Source organism: Aristolochia californica, unplaced genomic scaffold, assembly GCF_029961685.1.
Source record: "Aristolochia californica isolate CCGP_79_NKW_82.1479 unplaced genomic scaffold, dmAriCali1.0.hap1 SCAF_8, whole genome shotgun sequence".
In the NCBI taxonomy this organism is placed as follows: domain Eukaryota; kingdom Viridiplantae; phylum Streptophyta; class Magnoliopsida; order Piperales; family Aristolochiaceae; genus Aristolochia; species Aristolochia californica.
The window spans coordinates 36047096-36060173 of NW_027182279.1; the positions used below are offsets into that span (position 1 = coordinate 36047096).

Genomic DNA, 13078 nt, shown 5'->3' on the forward strand with positions numbered 1-13078 from the left:
CCAGGAGAAGCAGCGAATGGAAGATCAGAATAGGAAATAACATCAGGAGAGATATGATTGTTGAAACCGCGCTAAAAGGCTTGAACCTGTTAGGAAAGCAACCGCACAGATCTTATACAAAGACTGACATGGTCGATACAAACAAATATTTCAACACTCCCCCGCACGGGGAAAACCCGTGGACAAATTCACCGAAAAAACCCGGGACAAATTCGGTGGGAGCGGGACTCGAACCTTTTAGGAAAATAACCGCACGGATCTTATACAAGGACTGGCCCGGTTGATACAAACAAATATTTCAACAATGATCTTCTAAAAGCAGCAATGTGCCAAAAAAAGAGTTTTCTGAACTTGATTATAGGTGGAGATATATTAATCGAGATTCTACTCAATCATTGGCGCAAATAATCTCACGGATTTGCAGAGAATTCATCTATTAACGTCCGACTGCTCAGCGGTGATGATTTCAACAAATAATCAGCGATCAACTCCAGCTGCATCTTCTTTGCCACTGATAAGCTGCTCAAAGTGGAACAGTTGTCGGTAGGTCCCTATGCGAATTTCATCACTGACATTGGGTTCAGGATCCACAAAGATAGCACGAGGAATGTGCTTTCTAGCATCAGTTTCACTAAAGAAGGTATTGAAAACATCATCTCCTCCAACGGTTTTGTCACTAGGCGTTTTCCCATCGGACTAGATGCCATGCTCAAGGCAGTAAAATTCCCAGCAGATGTTTTCGACCTGAATACCGGCCTGGCCGATGTGGATCGAGATGCCCTCTCTCATTTTTCACAGAAAAATGAAGCAAAAGGCAAGAGGAAGACAAAGTGATCGACAAAGGTAAGAAGAAATAACACGCGTTTGACAATGGGGAAATATAACCATAGTCTATGCTTATCATGCAGGGATGATGGGTTCCTACTCCGTCCCTTTTGTTTTCCAAAGAAAGTGATTTATCTATTCTTCCGTTGGTGCTAGGCATGGCTGTTGCCATGATGGTTCTGTGGCTTGTCTTAAAGCCCACCTCGTCTCCAAAGGCTATATACTCAATACTGTGGAGTTGATTACGAGGAAACCTTCTCCCCAATGACCAAGTTAAATTTGGTACGAATCCTACTTTTACTTTTTGCAAATTCTTCTTGGCCGGTATATCAACTCAATGTAAAAAAATACCTTTTTAAATGGTGATATTAAGGAGGAGATCTATATGCATCAACCACCTAGTTTAATGGTTGAGGGGGAGTTGGTATGCTGACTGAAGAAATCACTATACAACTTAAAACAATCTCCTCGAGCTTGGTTCGACAAATTTAGCCAAACCATGTTGCAATTTGGGTTCCATAGATGCTTTGTTGATCATTTTATATTTGTCAAGAACACCTCGATGGGAAGTGTATTATTGACAGTTTATGTAGATGATATTGTCTTAATTGGCAGCAATATGAAAGGAATATTAGAAGTCAAAGAGAATATATGCAAGGAGTTCAAAAATAAAAAGACCTTAGACTTCTGAAATATTTTTTTGGGTATTGAGGTCTTCTAGCCAAAACATGGGATTATCTTATCTCAGAGGAAGTATGTTCTTGATATGCTAGAAGACACATGGATGATGAGATGTCGATTTATAGATACTCCTATGGATGCAAACACCAAGTTGTATGCAAGCTCAGGTGAAGATGTGGATTTAGGAAAATATCAGAAATTTGTGGGAAAAATCATTTATCTTACAATAACAAGGCCATATTTAGCATATTTAGCATATGTTGTAAGTGTGGTTAGTCAGTACATGCATAAACCACAAATTATCCACTGGATAGCTAAGGAGAGAATCCTCCGATACTTAAAGGAGCTCGCAGCAAGGGACTTCTATATAATTGTCACAGTTAGGGGTGGCATCGAATCGAGCTGGTTCGCGAATAGCTTGAGCTTTGCTCGGATTTAGCTCGGTTTGGCTCGATTCAAAAACATTTTGAATTGAATTCAAGCAGTAATTCATGCTCGTTTAAGTAACCGAGCCAAACTCGAGTGAGCCATGGTTCAATTTGCGAGCTTACGAGCAAGCTTGATTAACCACTTTTGGCTTTCACCTTTCGGGACTTGTCAGCAACAGGAGGGGGAGCTTCTTTTTTAAATTGAAACAAAGTCTCGGAAACTCTCTTTCGATCGTAATTTTGCCTCTCCTTTAAAAAACCACACCTTGCACCTCAAATCTCCATAATCGCCAATGGTGCAAGAAGACCACATTTTTCGCAGTCATTATCCGATTGTCCTGGTGCCGAACCTCACCTTGCCGGAATTCGTCCTCCAAGACGCCGATAAGGTTGCCATAATTGAAGTATTTCATTGTTCCTTTTCCTTTTTTAATCCTCATGTAGAAAGCTTTAAATACTCCTCCCTTCATTCATTGATAAGGAGGAATCCATCAGAAGCTCGCATAGGATGTATTAAAATGATGAAGGAATATATTGTGAAAACTGGCAACCAAGTGTCAGAGTGAGAATTATGCAGAGTTTCTTAGTTTGTTACAAGTTAGTGGAATTTTGTTATTTTTGTTATTTTCCCTTATTTTCTGGATGAACTGGATCTTCTACATTGTTCTAGCCTTCCTATTTAAGTTGCTCTTGTATGAACAGTTGGGGCATCGAGTCAATGAATTAGTTTTCTTCCTCTCTCAGGCCTTGTAGCCTTTCTTGCTATTTTCTAGTTTTATTGTCTGTTTATTAGCCTTGCACTTATTTTCTAATAGGATGTGTGAAAGAAAGGACCAACGACGATCTTGGAGGAGGAGGAGTAGGAGGAGAAAATCTAATTTGTGAGGTCCCTTCGGCTTGAATTTACTTGAGTAAGGCCTCAAGTTACATTTTGTGCTCCTTTAGTTCAGGGAGCTTCTCTGCCAATGCTCTCGACTCGTTGATGCTTTAAACTGGGTCTTCCCGAGAGGTTTATCTCCAGTGATGATCCAAGTGAGGGTTTCACTCGTTCCGTTGAAAGCTTTCTCTTATCCGCATCGACGCTTGGGTGATACCTAACTGTTGTCTCACATATTGCATTATGCAGTGCATGTTGTTGAGTCGCTTATGTTGAGCAAACAAAAGGAGTTTAAGGTCACTATAAAGGCTTTCACCTATGGAGAAGTCGTACGAGACACCGCTAGGTTTGCCAATTCCTTGAGAAGTACCACGCACCTGCCGAATGTCGCCGAGTATCCTGTTGGAATTGGCTGTCTATCTTTAATATTCACGTTGCGCCTTCTCTAAAAGGTCGATCTTTTAGAGAAAATGGTTTCAATATGGTATCAGAGTAGGTCGGTCGTGTGTTTGAATCCCGCTGCCCCCAATATATGTGTTGACGAATTTGGTCCCCTGGTTTGTGGGTGTTGCACGTGTGTGGGAGTGCTGGAATTGGCTGCCTATCTTTAATATTCACGTTATGCCTTGTCTAAAAGGTCGATCTTTTAGAGCAAATGGTTTCAATATATCCCGTGATCGTGCTGGGAATTCTAGCCGCTGGCGGAATATTTTTCAGCGCGAACCCCATGCCTCATCCATCAGAGATGCGGAAGTAGGTGGAAGATACTTAAGCAGCCATGATTGCCACCAGCAGTTCCGTCTATGGCAAGGTTTGCTTCTTCCATTTTGAAAATGATGGAAGGAGTAGATTTTTACAATTTTTTAGCTCCTCAAGGTTCGATTTTATGAAAATTTTGGTTTTTTCTTTGTATCCTTTGTTTCGATTTTGTTTCCAATGCTTGTTAAAATGGGTAAAAATGTCTCTTTTTCCTATTTTTGGACTTTATTTTGGTGTTTTTGAATCTTCAATGAACTGGCACTAATTCCAGAAAAAAATGCGGGACATCTATGATGGTTTTATTTTTTAAAATTGCAAAAGCTGCTTCGGAGAAGTTCTGGCAAATAGAAAAAAATGCATGCAATAGCTTCTGCTTCTTAGCCTTTCTCTTACACCTTTTAATTTGACTCGTAAAGAACTCTCTTTATAGTTTCTGATCTTGACTTCCCCACCTATACTAATTTAACAGAGGTGGTCTGTCAATGCAGGTAAGCAAGAGTTGTGCCTCTTGAGGGTGCAATTATTCTAATCTATGACTATAGTTTTAACTATCCAATGACATATTAAATCTGTCTTGAACCTCCCTATTTATTTTTTATCATTTATCTCTAACATCAATTAATTTTTATTATCAAAGTTTCTTCTAAATGCATAAATAGCCTTGAATTTGATCTTAAGCAGGATAGTGAAATCCCATTTATTTATAATTCAGTATCAATTAATAGCCCAAATTGACAATCCAAATGCCGGTCCATACGATGCAAGGCAAGTTGAGGGAAACCTCACCAGAAAATATAATGGTAGCCTAACTCACTAAAATTTGTTCAATTACTTATTTTTTGTTTGCTAGCAAGATGAGTTGTCTTGAGATTGCAGATGTCAAAAGACAAGTTTAATCCCCACTTGAATTGAAATGTTCTAGCTTGTAAATAATATGGTATTGGCATGTAATGACAACGGCTAGCCAATACACCCAAAAGACCGATCTGTTAGGTGCGGAAAGCTACCAACTACAAGAGTGGACGGAACCACTCTGACACCCACCCTGCCCATTCTTGACCGCCTCTCACGGGATTCGAACACAGGACGTGGCGTGCCCAACTTTGATAACATGACAGCGTGACAACGGCTAGCCTATACACCCAAAAGACTGATCTGTTAGATGCGGAAAGCTACCGCCTACAAGAGTGGATGGAACCACTGTGACACCCACCCCACCCGTTTTGGAGCCGCCTCTCACGGGATTCGAACGCGGGACGTGGCGTGCCTAGCTCTGATACCATGACAACGGCTAGCCAATACTACCCAACAGACCGATTTGTTAGGTGCGGAAAGCTACCGCCTACAAGAGTGGATGGAACCACTCTTACACCCACCCCACCCATTCTTGACCGCTTCTCACAGGATTCGAACGCGGGACGTGGCATGCCCAACTCTGATACCATGACAATGGCTAGCCAATACACCCAAAAGACCAATCTGTTAGGTGCGAAAAACTACCAACTACAAGAGTGGACGAAACCACTCTGACACCCACCCTGCCCATTCTTGACTGCCTCTCACGGGATGTGGCGTGCCCAACTTTGATACCATGACAACGGCTAGCCAATACACCCAAAAAACCGATCTGTTAGGTGCGGAAAGCTACCGCCTACAAGAGTGGACGGAACCACTGTGACATGTAATCCTAACTTTTCAATGTTTAATCATAGCCTGAGAAGAAGACTATGAAGATAATGCTACCAGTTACTTGATATTTCATATTTTTCTCATCTTGGTAATTTTAAGTTTATATTGGATTTATAGGTTTTTTTGGGTGATTGTAAATTTATATTGATATTTTATTTGAATTGTTTTGTTTGATTATTGAATAAAGTTTATGCATAATATTAAACAATATTTATGAATAATTTTATGCAGTGCATAGACAATTTTATGCAGGGTTTATGCATAGAGGTCATGCCAAATTTTATTTAGAGGTCATGCCTAATTTTAAGTAAAATTTATGCATAATTTTTATATACTGTTTATATGACATGTATTTTATGCAAAGTTTTAAATATCAGTTGGAGCTCAAACTTTACTTGAGCACGAGCTCAAACTTGGTTAAAATTATTGGGCTCGAACTTGATTACAATTTTAGGCTCGAGGCTGGGCTCGGCTCGAGCTCAAGTTTGAAATATTTAAATCAAGCCCAATTCAAGCATAGGCAGGTTCAACCTTGGCTCGACTCGATGCCACCTCTAGTCACAGTCACCACAACATTGAAGGATTACGGATGTTGATTGGGTTGGATCACCTGATGATAAGAAGTCCACCTTTGGGTATTACACCTTAGTTGGAGGGAACTTAATTACACGGAGGAGTAAAAAATAAAATATGGTTGCTAGATCCAATGTTGAAGCAGAATACAGGGCTATAACCCATGCAATTAGTGAGCTTTTATGGATCAAATCTAGCCTCACTGAATTAGGGTTCCAAAAAAAAAAAAAAAACCCCAAGGAACTCTATTGAGACAACCAAGCAACCATACACATTACTTCAAATCTAGTCTTTCAAGAGAGAACAAAACATATTGAGGTAGATTGCTAGTTCATACGAGAAAAATTTTAGGTTGACATTATTTCTCTTAAACATGTTTCATCTCAAGGACAAACACCAAATATACTCACGAAGTATGTCACATCCAAGATACAGATCACTATATGCAACAAGTTGGGTATCTACGACATTTTCTCGCCCTTAGTTTGGGGGGAGTGTTGGAAGACATCTCAAAGGGGCATTAAAGTAAATACCTTTCCCACATCAAAGTGATGGCAAATGGTGTAAATTAGTGTCTTTCCCATATGGATGCACAAGGGTGTAAATAGAGAAGTTGTATGTCGGCTTATGTCTTTTTATTTTGAGAGCTCATAACCCTAATGGCAATTCAGTCATCATAATCTTCCATCATAAACTATAAATAAATGGTCAAGGCAAGTGGTAGATCATTAAGTCTCCCCTCTTCTCTCTCAAATTTGTCCTTGCACTTTTCTCTCAAACCCTCTCTTTCTCTCTCCATCTCCCTATCTGTCCCTCTCTTCTCTTCTTTCTTCCTCTCTTTTTCTTCTTCTCTTCTTCTTCTTTCTCTCATCTCTCACCTCTTGGCTGAGTACCTATCATGGTATCCTAAATCTAACAGATCTCACTAATTAATAATAATAATATTTACCTATTTTTAATATTTAATTATTTTTTATAATTAATACTAAAATTCAAATTTTCATTATAAAATGCCATAGTAAATGATGAGTTTTGATAGGCAGGTTCTCCCTCTATTGGTCACTATGCCAAGAACGGGAAGGGTCAATGCTTTTACAACTCTCCGAAGTAGGGTGGGTAAAGGTTGGGTTGGGGTCGGGTTTCCCAAAACCCGAACTCAACACCGACCCCACCCTTGAAACATAAACACGAATAAAACTAAAAAAAACTTAAAAATATCAAACTCGAGCTCGATCCACTCACCATCACTACAACCCCATCTCCACCCTACCCTATAAACTAGACTTAAACCCCAACCTATCTCCCTTCCGTTCTTGTCAACCTAACCCATTCCCACCACATCCCCGTAAATCCCATCCATTTTCAACCCATCCCTACCCTATTTTATATTTCTAATCCGTTTCCCATCCCAAACTTATAGGGTAAAACTTGAAACCTGTAGTGGTTATGGGATCAGATTAGAATAACATGCGCATGAAAGCATGCACCCCTACTTAGGGGTGGCATCAAATTGAGCCGAGCTCAAACCTACATATATTCGAGTTGGGCTTGATTTAAATAATTCGAACTCAAACTCGAGTTGAGGCCAGCCTTGAGCTTAAAATTGGAATCAAGCTCAAGCCTAATAGTTTTAACCGAGTTCAAGCTCGAGCACTAGTTAGGTTCGAGCTCCAACCTACATTTAAAATTTTACATAAAATATATATCAAATAAATTATACAAACTTATGCATAAATTTTACATAAAATTGTGCACGACCTTTGCATAAAATTGTACATATATACTATACATAAACTCTGTTTAAAATTGTCTATATACTCTGCATAAAAATATTTAGAAACACTCATAAAATTATGAATAAACATTGTTTAATAAACAAACACAAAAATTTAAATAAAATAACAATATCAAAGGAAGCACAAACTAGTCATAAGGGCTAAATAAAATGCAATCGCGAAACCTAAAGAAATCAAAGGAAATCAACTAAAATATTTTAAAAAGTAGATAAATGAAGACCAAACGACATTACAATTTACAACGCACCTAGCTAGTAGGCAAAGAAACAAAAGACCAATGCAAATCACTTTTTTTTCTTGTCACCAACTGATTTTGTAAGTGTTAAACATGAAGAGTGATAACATTGCGAAAAGCTCCTAAGGTTCTTCTCTTCTGACCGGAACGGGAGAAGAGTTAAGAGAGAAACTAGGAGAGAGTCTGTTCGTCCTTACCTCGGTGAGGGTCTATCCACCCCGGACGTTGCCTCATCTCCGCCTGCCCAAAGATCACATTCCACAATCTGCCCAACTCTCTCGTCTCGACGAAACGCCTTCCAGGATAAGCTCGAAGACCGAAGCCGAAGGCGGAATAAATCAGTCCTTTGACTCCCCAAACCCCGATCGCCGACACCGGACTTGTCTGCTTCTCAGAGATGGACCACTCCGCTTCAAAGTCCAACCCGACTGAATTCTCGACACCGCACCGAGAAAGGCGAATCGCTAGAGCAGTCGCGGGAGTGTTACATTGTGTTCGTATACACGCGGGCCTACTTGGACTTTTCCATCCAGGTAAACAAACCCGGGTCGGATTACTGACACCTGTACTTGTCGATTCTTCATCTAGCCTCCGTTGGTAGGTAATTGGGTGGACCACAAGTCCACGATTACTCGGTTTGGTCAAACGCACTCGCGTGAGTCTCTTGCTATTCTCTGTTACTTTTTAAAAGATAAACCGCTTGCGACCAACGGATCTGCTTCTCGTCGGCTCTCTCTCTCTCTCTCTCGGTTCTCTTTCGGAAAATCCGATCTTGACGCTGATTATCGTAGCACAATGGAATCGCAATAACTTGTCATTTTATTGCTGAGAAAAATCGCATTCCTATGGTTGATTGATCAACTGCCAGGAGTTGCGACCGCGAAGCTTCTTGGGTGTAGTCAGATTGGATTTTTTTTTCGACCTCAATCTTCTAGGTACAGAGACATGGGTATTCAATCCGACGACATAGTTCTCATTCGTGAACCGGAAAAGCCTGGAGATCCCAGCGTGATTACAGTAAACTGCCCGGACAAGACTGGCCTTGGATGCGATCTCTGCCGAATCATCTTCTTCTTTGGGCTTAGCATTGTTCGTGGTGGTAAGCAGATTAATTGCTCTTCACTAACCCTTTTGGCGTTTGCGCGCTTTATTCGTTTGATTTGCTTTTTATTCAACATGTTTAGATCTTTCGACGGACGGCAAATGGTGTTACATAGTGTTTTGGGTTGTGGGAAAAAGGAAAACGAGATGGAATGTCTTGAAGAAGAGGCTTTTAGCTGCTTGTCCTTCCTGCTTTTCCGCATCGGGCATTTATTACTACAGTTCTCTTGATAATCAGCAGCCTAAGGAGCCTGATTTGTTTCTTTTGAAGCTCTCTGCTTTAGATCGAAGAGGGCTGTTGCATGGTGAGGCTTTTTTCTTTCCCATTGTTGAAAAGTGCTAGTTTGATTCATGGTTGTTCACTAATTCATTTTCTCTTTTGGTCACTAGGTTTCACTCGTTTGAGTGTTTTAAACACCGAGCTTTTTAACTTTATGATCTTTTGAGTTGTCTATCGGAATTTATTTAAACTCATGTTCCTATTTATTGTTTCTGGTGCTGGCACTGTCGCTTCAGATTAGATCTTTCGATTAGGCGAGGGAATTAATTTTGCTTTCTTCTTTAAAGTCGCATTCTCATTATTTTTGAGTTTTTGCAATTTTCACATTATTGCGGAGAAGTCACACTATTTTATTTATTTATCTATTTTTTATTTTTTTGTAGCATTGTGAACTATGAAGTAACACTATGTTTGTACATAAGCAGGAATTTGAACCGGAATTCACCCAATATTAGATGAATGACATCTCCAAAATTTCCTCCCTCCATGTTCTAGTGGAAAAAAAGAAAGTTGCCAGGAATATGCTTCAAATCTTTCTTCTTCTCTTGGCCTGTCAAGATGCTAGTTTTCTGAATAAATTATGTTTTATTTGTTGCACGTGCTTTAGTAAATGATAGAAATTGAGTTTTCACTGGCGTACTTATATTTTTCCTGTGATTATAATTTATAATTTTGAGACTTGCGAATTTTCTGAATGTGGACATAGTCGCCTTTGAAATGTTAAATAATTGTTCTCTTTTTGTTTCTTGACATTCTTATTTCTTTAAATCTGTAGATGTGACAGAGGTTCTATGTGAGCTGGAGCTTACAATAAGGAGAGTGAAGGTATCCACAACTCCGGATGGAACAGTAATGGACCTCCTTTTCATCACAGACACCAGGTTCACTGCTTTGCGTGTTAGTTGTATTTTCTGCAACAATTTTGAAAAAAACAAGGGTGCATTAGTTCTCTTATCTTCCCCCAGTGCAACTTCATTGTTCTATAAAACAATTTTAACCAAATTAACTTCCCAGTTATCAGCAACAAGGAATATTCCGAATGGGTCACACAAGCTGTAAATATATACTTGGAGTTCGAGTATCTACTAATCGAGTATTTCAAAATTTCACATATCACAAGAAACCATTGTTGCTCAAATTAAACCATTTGCATCTTATGGAGTCACATACTCAATGAGGTGCCTCAATGTTGTGATGTCAGTGATACCATGTCAAAAGCCCAAAAAAAAGAAAAAAAAAAAGGAAAAAACAAGATAATTTCCTACCACACCGTTCTCTATTCTCAGACAGCGAGATCATGTCTGCAGTTGAGGTAATGTTGGGACACTCCTGCCAGCCCTTTGGTGATCAGCATCATCTGGACTAGGGTGTGATGATTTCATAAAGTCATTTAGCTAGAGTAGTTGACGCATTTTTCGGAATGATTTTTTCCTGTTTTTGATCTCCCCTTTATGCAGATTTATGTCTGCATATGTTTTTTATGCAGCCCATGCTTTTTTTTAATACCTTTATAACCTTCTGCCATCATTCTTCCTTTGGATGAACGCTATAAATTGCTATTAGAACTGTGTGTTTTTATGCTTAAATCTGAAGGTATCCCCTCTGATATGACAAATATCATTAATACGCCATCCCTAGTAGTAGGTTTTTTGTGTTGCTTACCTTGAGATCTCATGTTTTGTCTTTTTTCCCTCAATCGATGTTTCCTTTTGGTTTTGATCAGGGAGCTTCTACATACAAGAAAAAGACAAGACGAAACACAAGATCAACTCAGAGCTGTTTTAGGTGACTCCTTGATAGATTGTGCCATTGAATTAGCTGATGCAGAGGTGAGCACATGTTCCCAAAGGGCCTTGTTTCTACCTCCTGCAATTGTAGGACAAATGTTCAGTTTAGAGATGCCTGACGAACCAGAAGGATCTTCTAAAACAACCAACACTCTCTCTGTGACAATGGATAACTCCCTCAGTCCATCTCATACTCTCATCCAAATCATCTGTCAAGACCATAAAGGCCTTCTTTATGATATCATGAGAAGTCTCAAGGATTACAACATTCAGGTACTAATTTTAAATCCATGCCCAAGTTTAACTACCACTACTACTTATCCCCCAACCAAAACTAGAAAAAGAGTAAAGACAACATATAAAATGGGGAGAAGGAAAAGGAAGCAATATAATCTCTGACGGGTTGTTTGATGCATTTGGAAGGCTCTAAGCTGTTAATTTTTGGTGTTTTTTAATGTTGATCACACATGTGCATGCCCTTACACCTGGTGAGAGTTGAACCTAAAGCCTCACACTAGAAACCCCTCATGTTACTGTTAAGCCGAAGGCCCAAGTTAATTTTCATTATGAACTGCACCATATACTGGTATGCTTGAATAACCTTACACTCATGCGCTTCTAAATGAGCTGCAAGCATAATTTGAAGGCCCCACACCAGGTTTCCTGTTGGTTGAAAGTTTCAGTTAACAACATGAAAATATTACTTGGTACTATCATAAATGTCTTCTTTGTTTTAATTGACTTTCCATCTGTGAGTTTCATTCGTTTTGGAGGATTCTAGAAAATAAGATCCTGAGAGTAGCCGAGAGTGGACTCTTTATATTCCAATAAAGTACGAATGAATATTATTTAACACTTAATATGTTAAAATATATTTTGATGTCTTCTCTGTCTGTGTTACTTTACATCATTCGGTGCCTGTTCTATATTATTGATATGGCAAGTAATGTTATGTCATTGAAGTGCTTTGTTTTTATTTTTTTATTTTTTATTTTTCTAATGCATGCCGCAGATCTCATATGGACGGTTCTCTGCAAACAGAAGAGGAAAGTGTGAGGTGGACTTGTTTGTGATGCAAGCTGATGGGAAGAAGATTATAGATCCACACAAGCAGAAGGCTTTGAGCTCACGTTTGCGGATGGAACTGTTTCGCCCACTCAGAGTAACAGTTGTGAGCCGTGGACCAGATTCTGAGCTTTTGGTTGTAAACCCAGTGGAATTATCTGGAAAGGGCAGGCCTCTTGTGTTTTATGATATTACCCTTGCTCTGAAGATGCTGGACACATGCATCTTTTCGGTGTGTTTATTTCCTTCATGGTTTTCACATATAAATGATTTCCTTTTCACCAACACTTGGAGGAAATGAACTCTTTCAGTCAATTGGATGTAGTTAAATGTTTTTTGGTCATTCCATGGCATCCAAGGGCTTCCTTAGGGTGTATAACCTCAAGCTGAACTAGAATGCATTGCTTGACAAGGTCTCTTAAATCTTGCAGGCTGAGGTTGGGAGACATCTCATTGGTGACCGGGAATGGGAAGTGTATAGAATTCTTGTAGACGAGGGTGACCTGCATTTTGTTGCACGAGACACGATTGAAGAGGTGGTGACAAAGATGTTGATGGGTTGGGAGTGAAGATTTAGATACTAAAAGCCTAAACGAGGCCTCAGCTGCTGCAAAAGGAAATTGCATGTTTGAGCCTTTTACAATTTACTTTATCTGCACAGCATACCTGTCTTACCTATATCAATGTACAGGAATGTACATAATGAGATGTACTCTTGTATATTAGTAACTGGTTTTCCAAGTTATAACATGAAATATAAACTTCTTCAGGATATTTCATTTTTAATATAAAAAACTCTTTCATCTCATGCTACTAAATGCATTCATGAAATCAATTTACTAGAGTTGATCGATTGTTTAGTCATACTGAAGGCAATTTCAGGAACTAGTCCTCTTGAGAAGCCTGTATACACCAAACATTGCCCATGTTATTAAACTTGAAATATAAACTTCTTTAGGACATTTCATTTGTCATATAGAAA

At 39.2% G+C, this 13078-nt stretch overlaps 1 protein-coding gene across 1 annotated transcript; it reads left to right on the forward strand.

Annotated features, from left to right (window-relative positions):
- The first annotated feature begins 8593 nt into the window (after positions 1-8593).
- On the forward strand, positions 8594-12858 carry LOC137938774 (ACT domain-containing protein ACR10-like). Its single transcript, XM_068783809.1, has 6 exons — positions 8594-8962; positions 9048-9269; positions 10020-10125; positions 10968-11304; positions 12044-12328; positions 12528-12858. The coding sequence occupies exons 1-6, from the start codon at positions 8809-8811 to the stop codon at positions 12663-12665; spliced, it is 1242 nt and encodes a 413-aa protein (XP_068639910.1). The 5' UTR covers positions 8594-8808; the 3' UTR covers positions 12666-12858.
- The last annotated feature ends 220 nt before the right edge of the window (positions 12859-13078 follow it).

Excerpts from the sequence above, each read along its gene's own strand:
- LOC137938774 (XM_068783809.1), top strand. The coding sequence starts at position 8,809 with ATGGGTATTCAATCCGACGACATAGTTCTCATTCGTGAACCGGAAAAG. Across the intron at positions 8,963-9,047 it reads GCTTAGCATTGTTCGTGGTG|ATCTTTCGACGGACGGCAAA; the intron begins GTAAGCAGATTA and ends CAACATGTTTAG. Across the intron at positions 10,126-10,967 it reads CTTTTCATCACAGACACCAG|GGAGCTTCTACATACAAGAA; the intron begins GTTCACTGCTTT and ends GGTTTTGATCAG.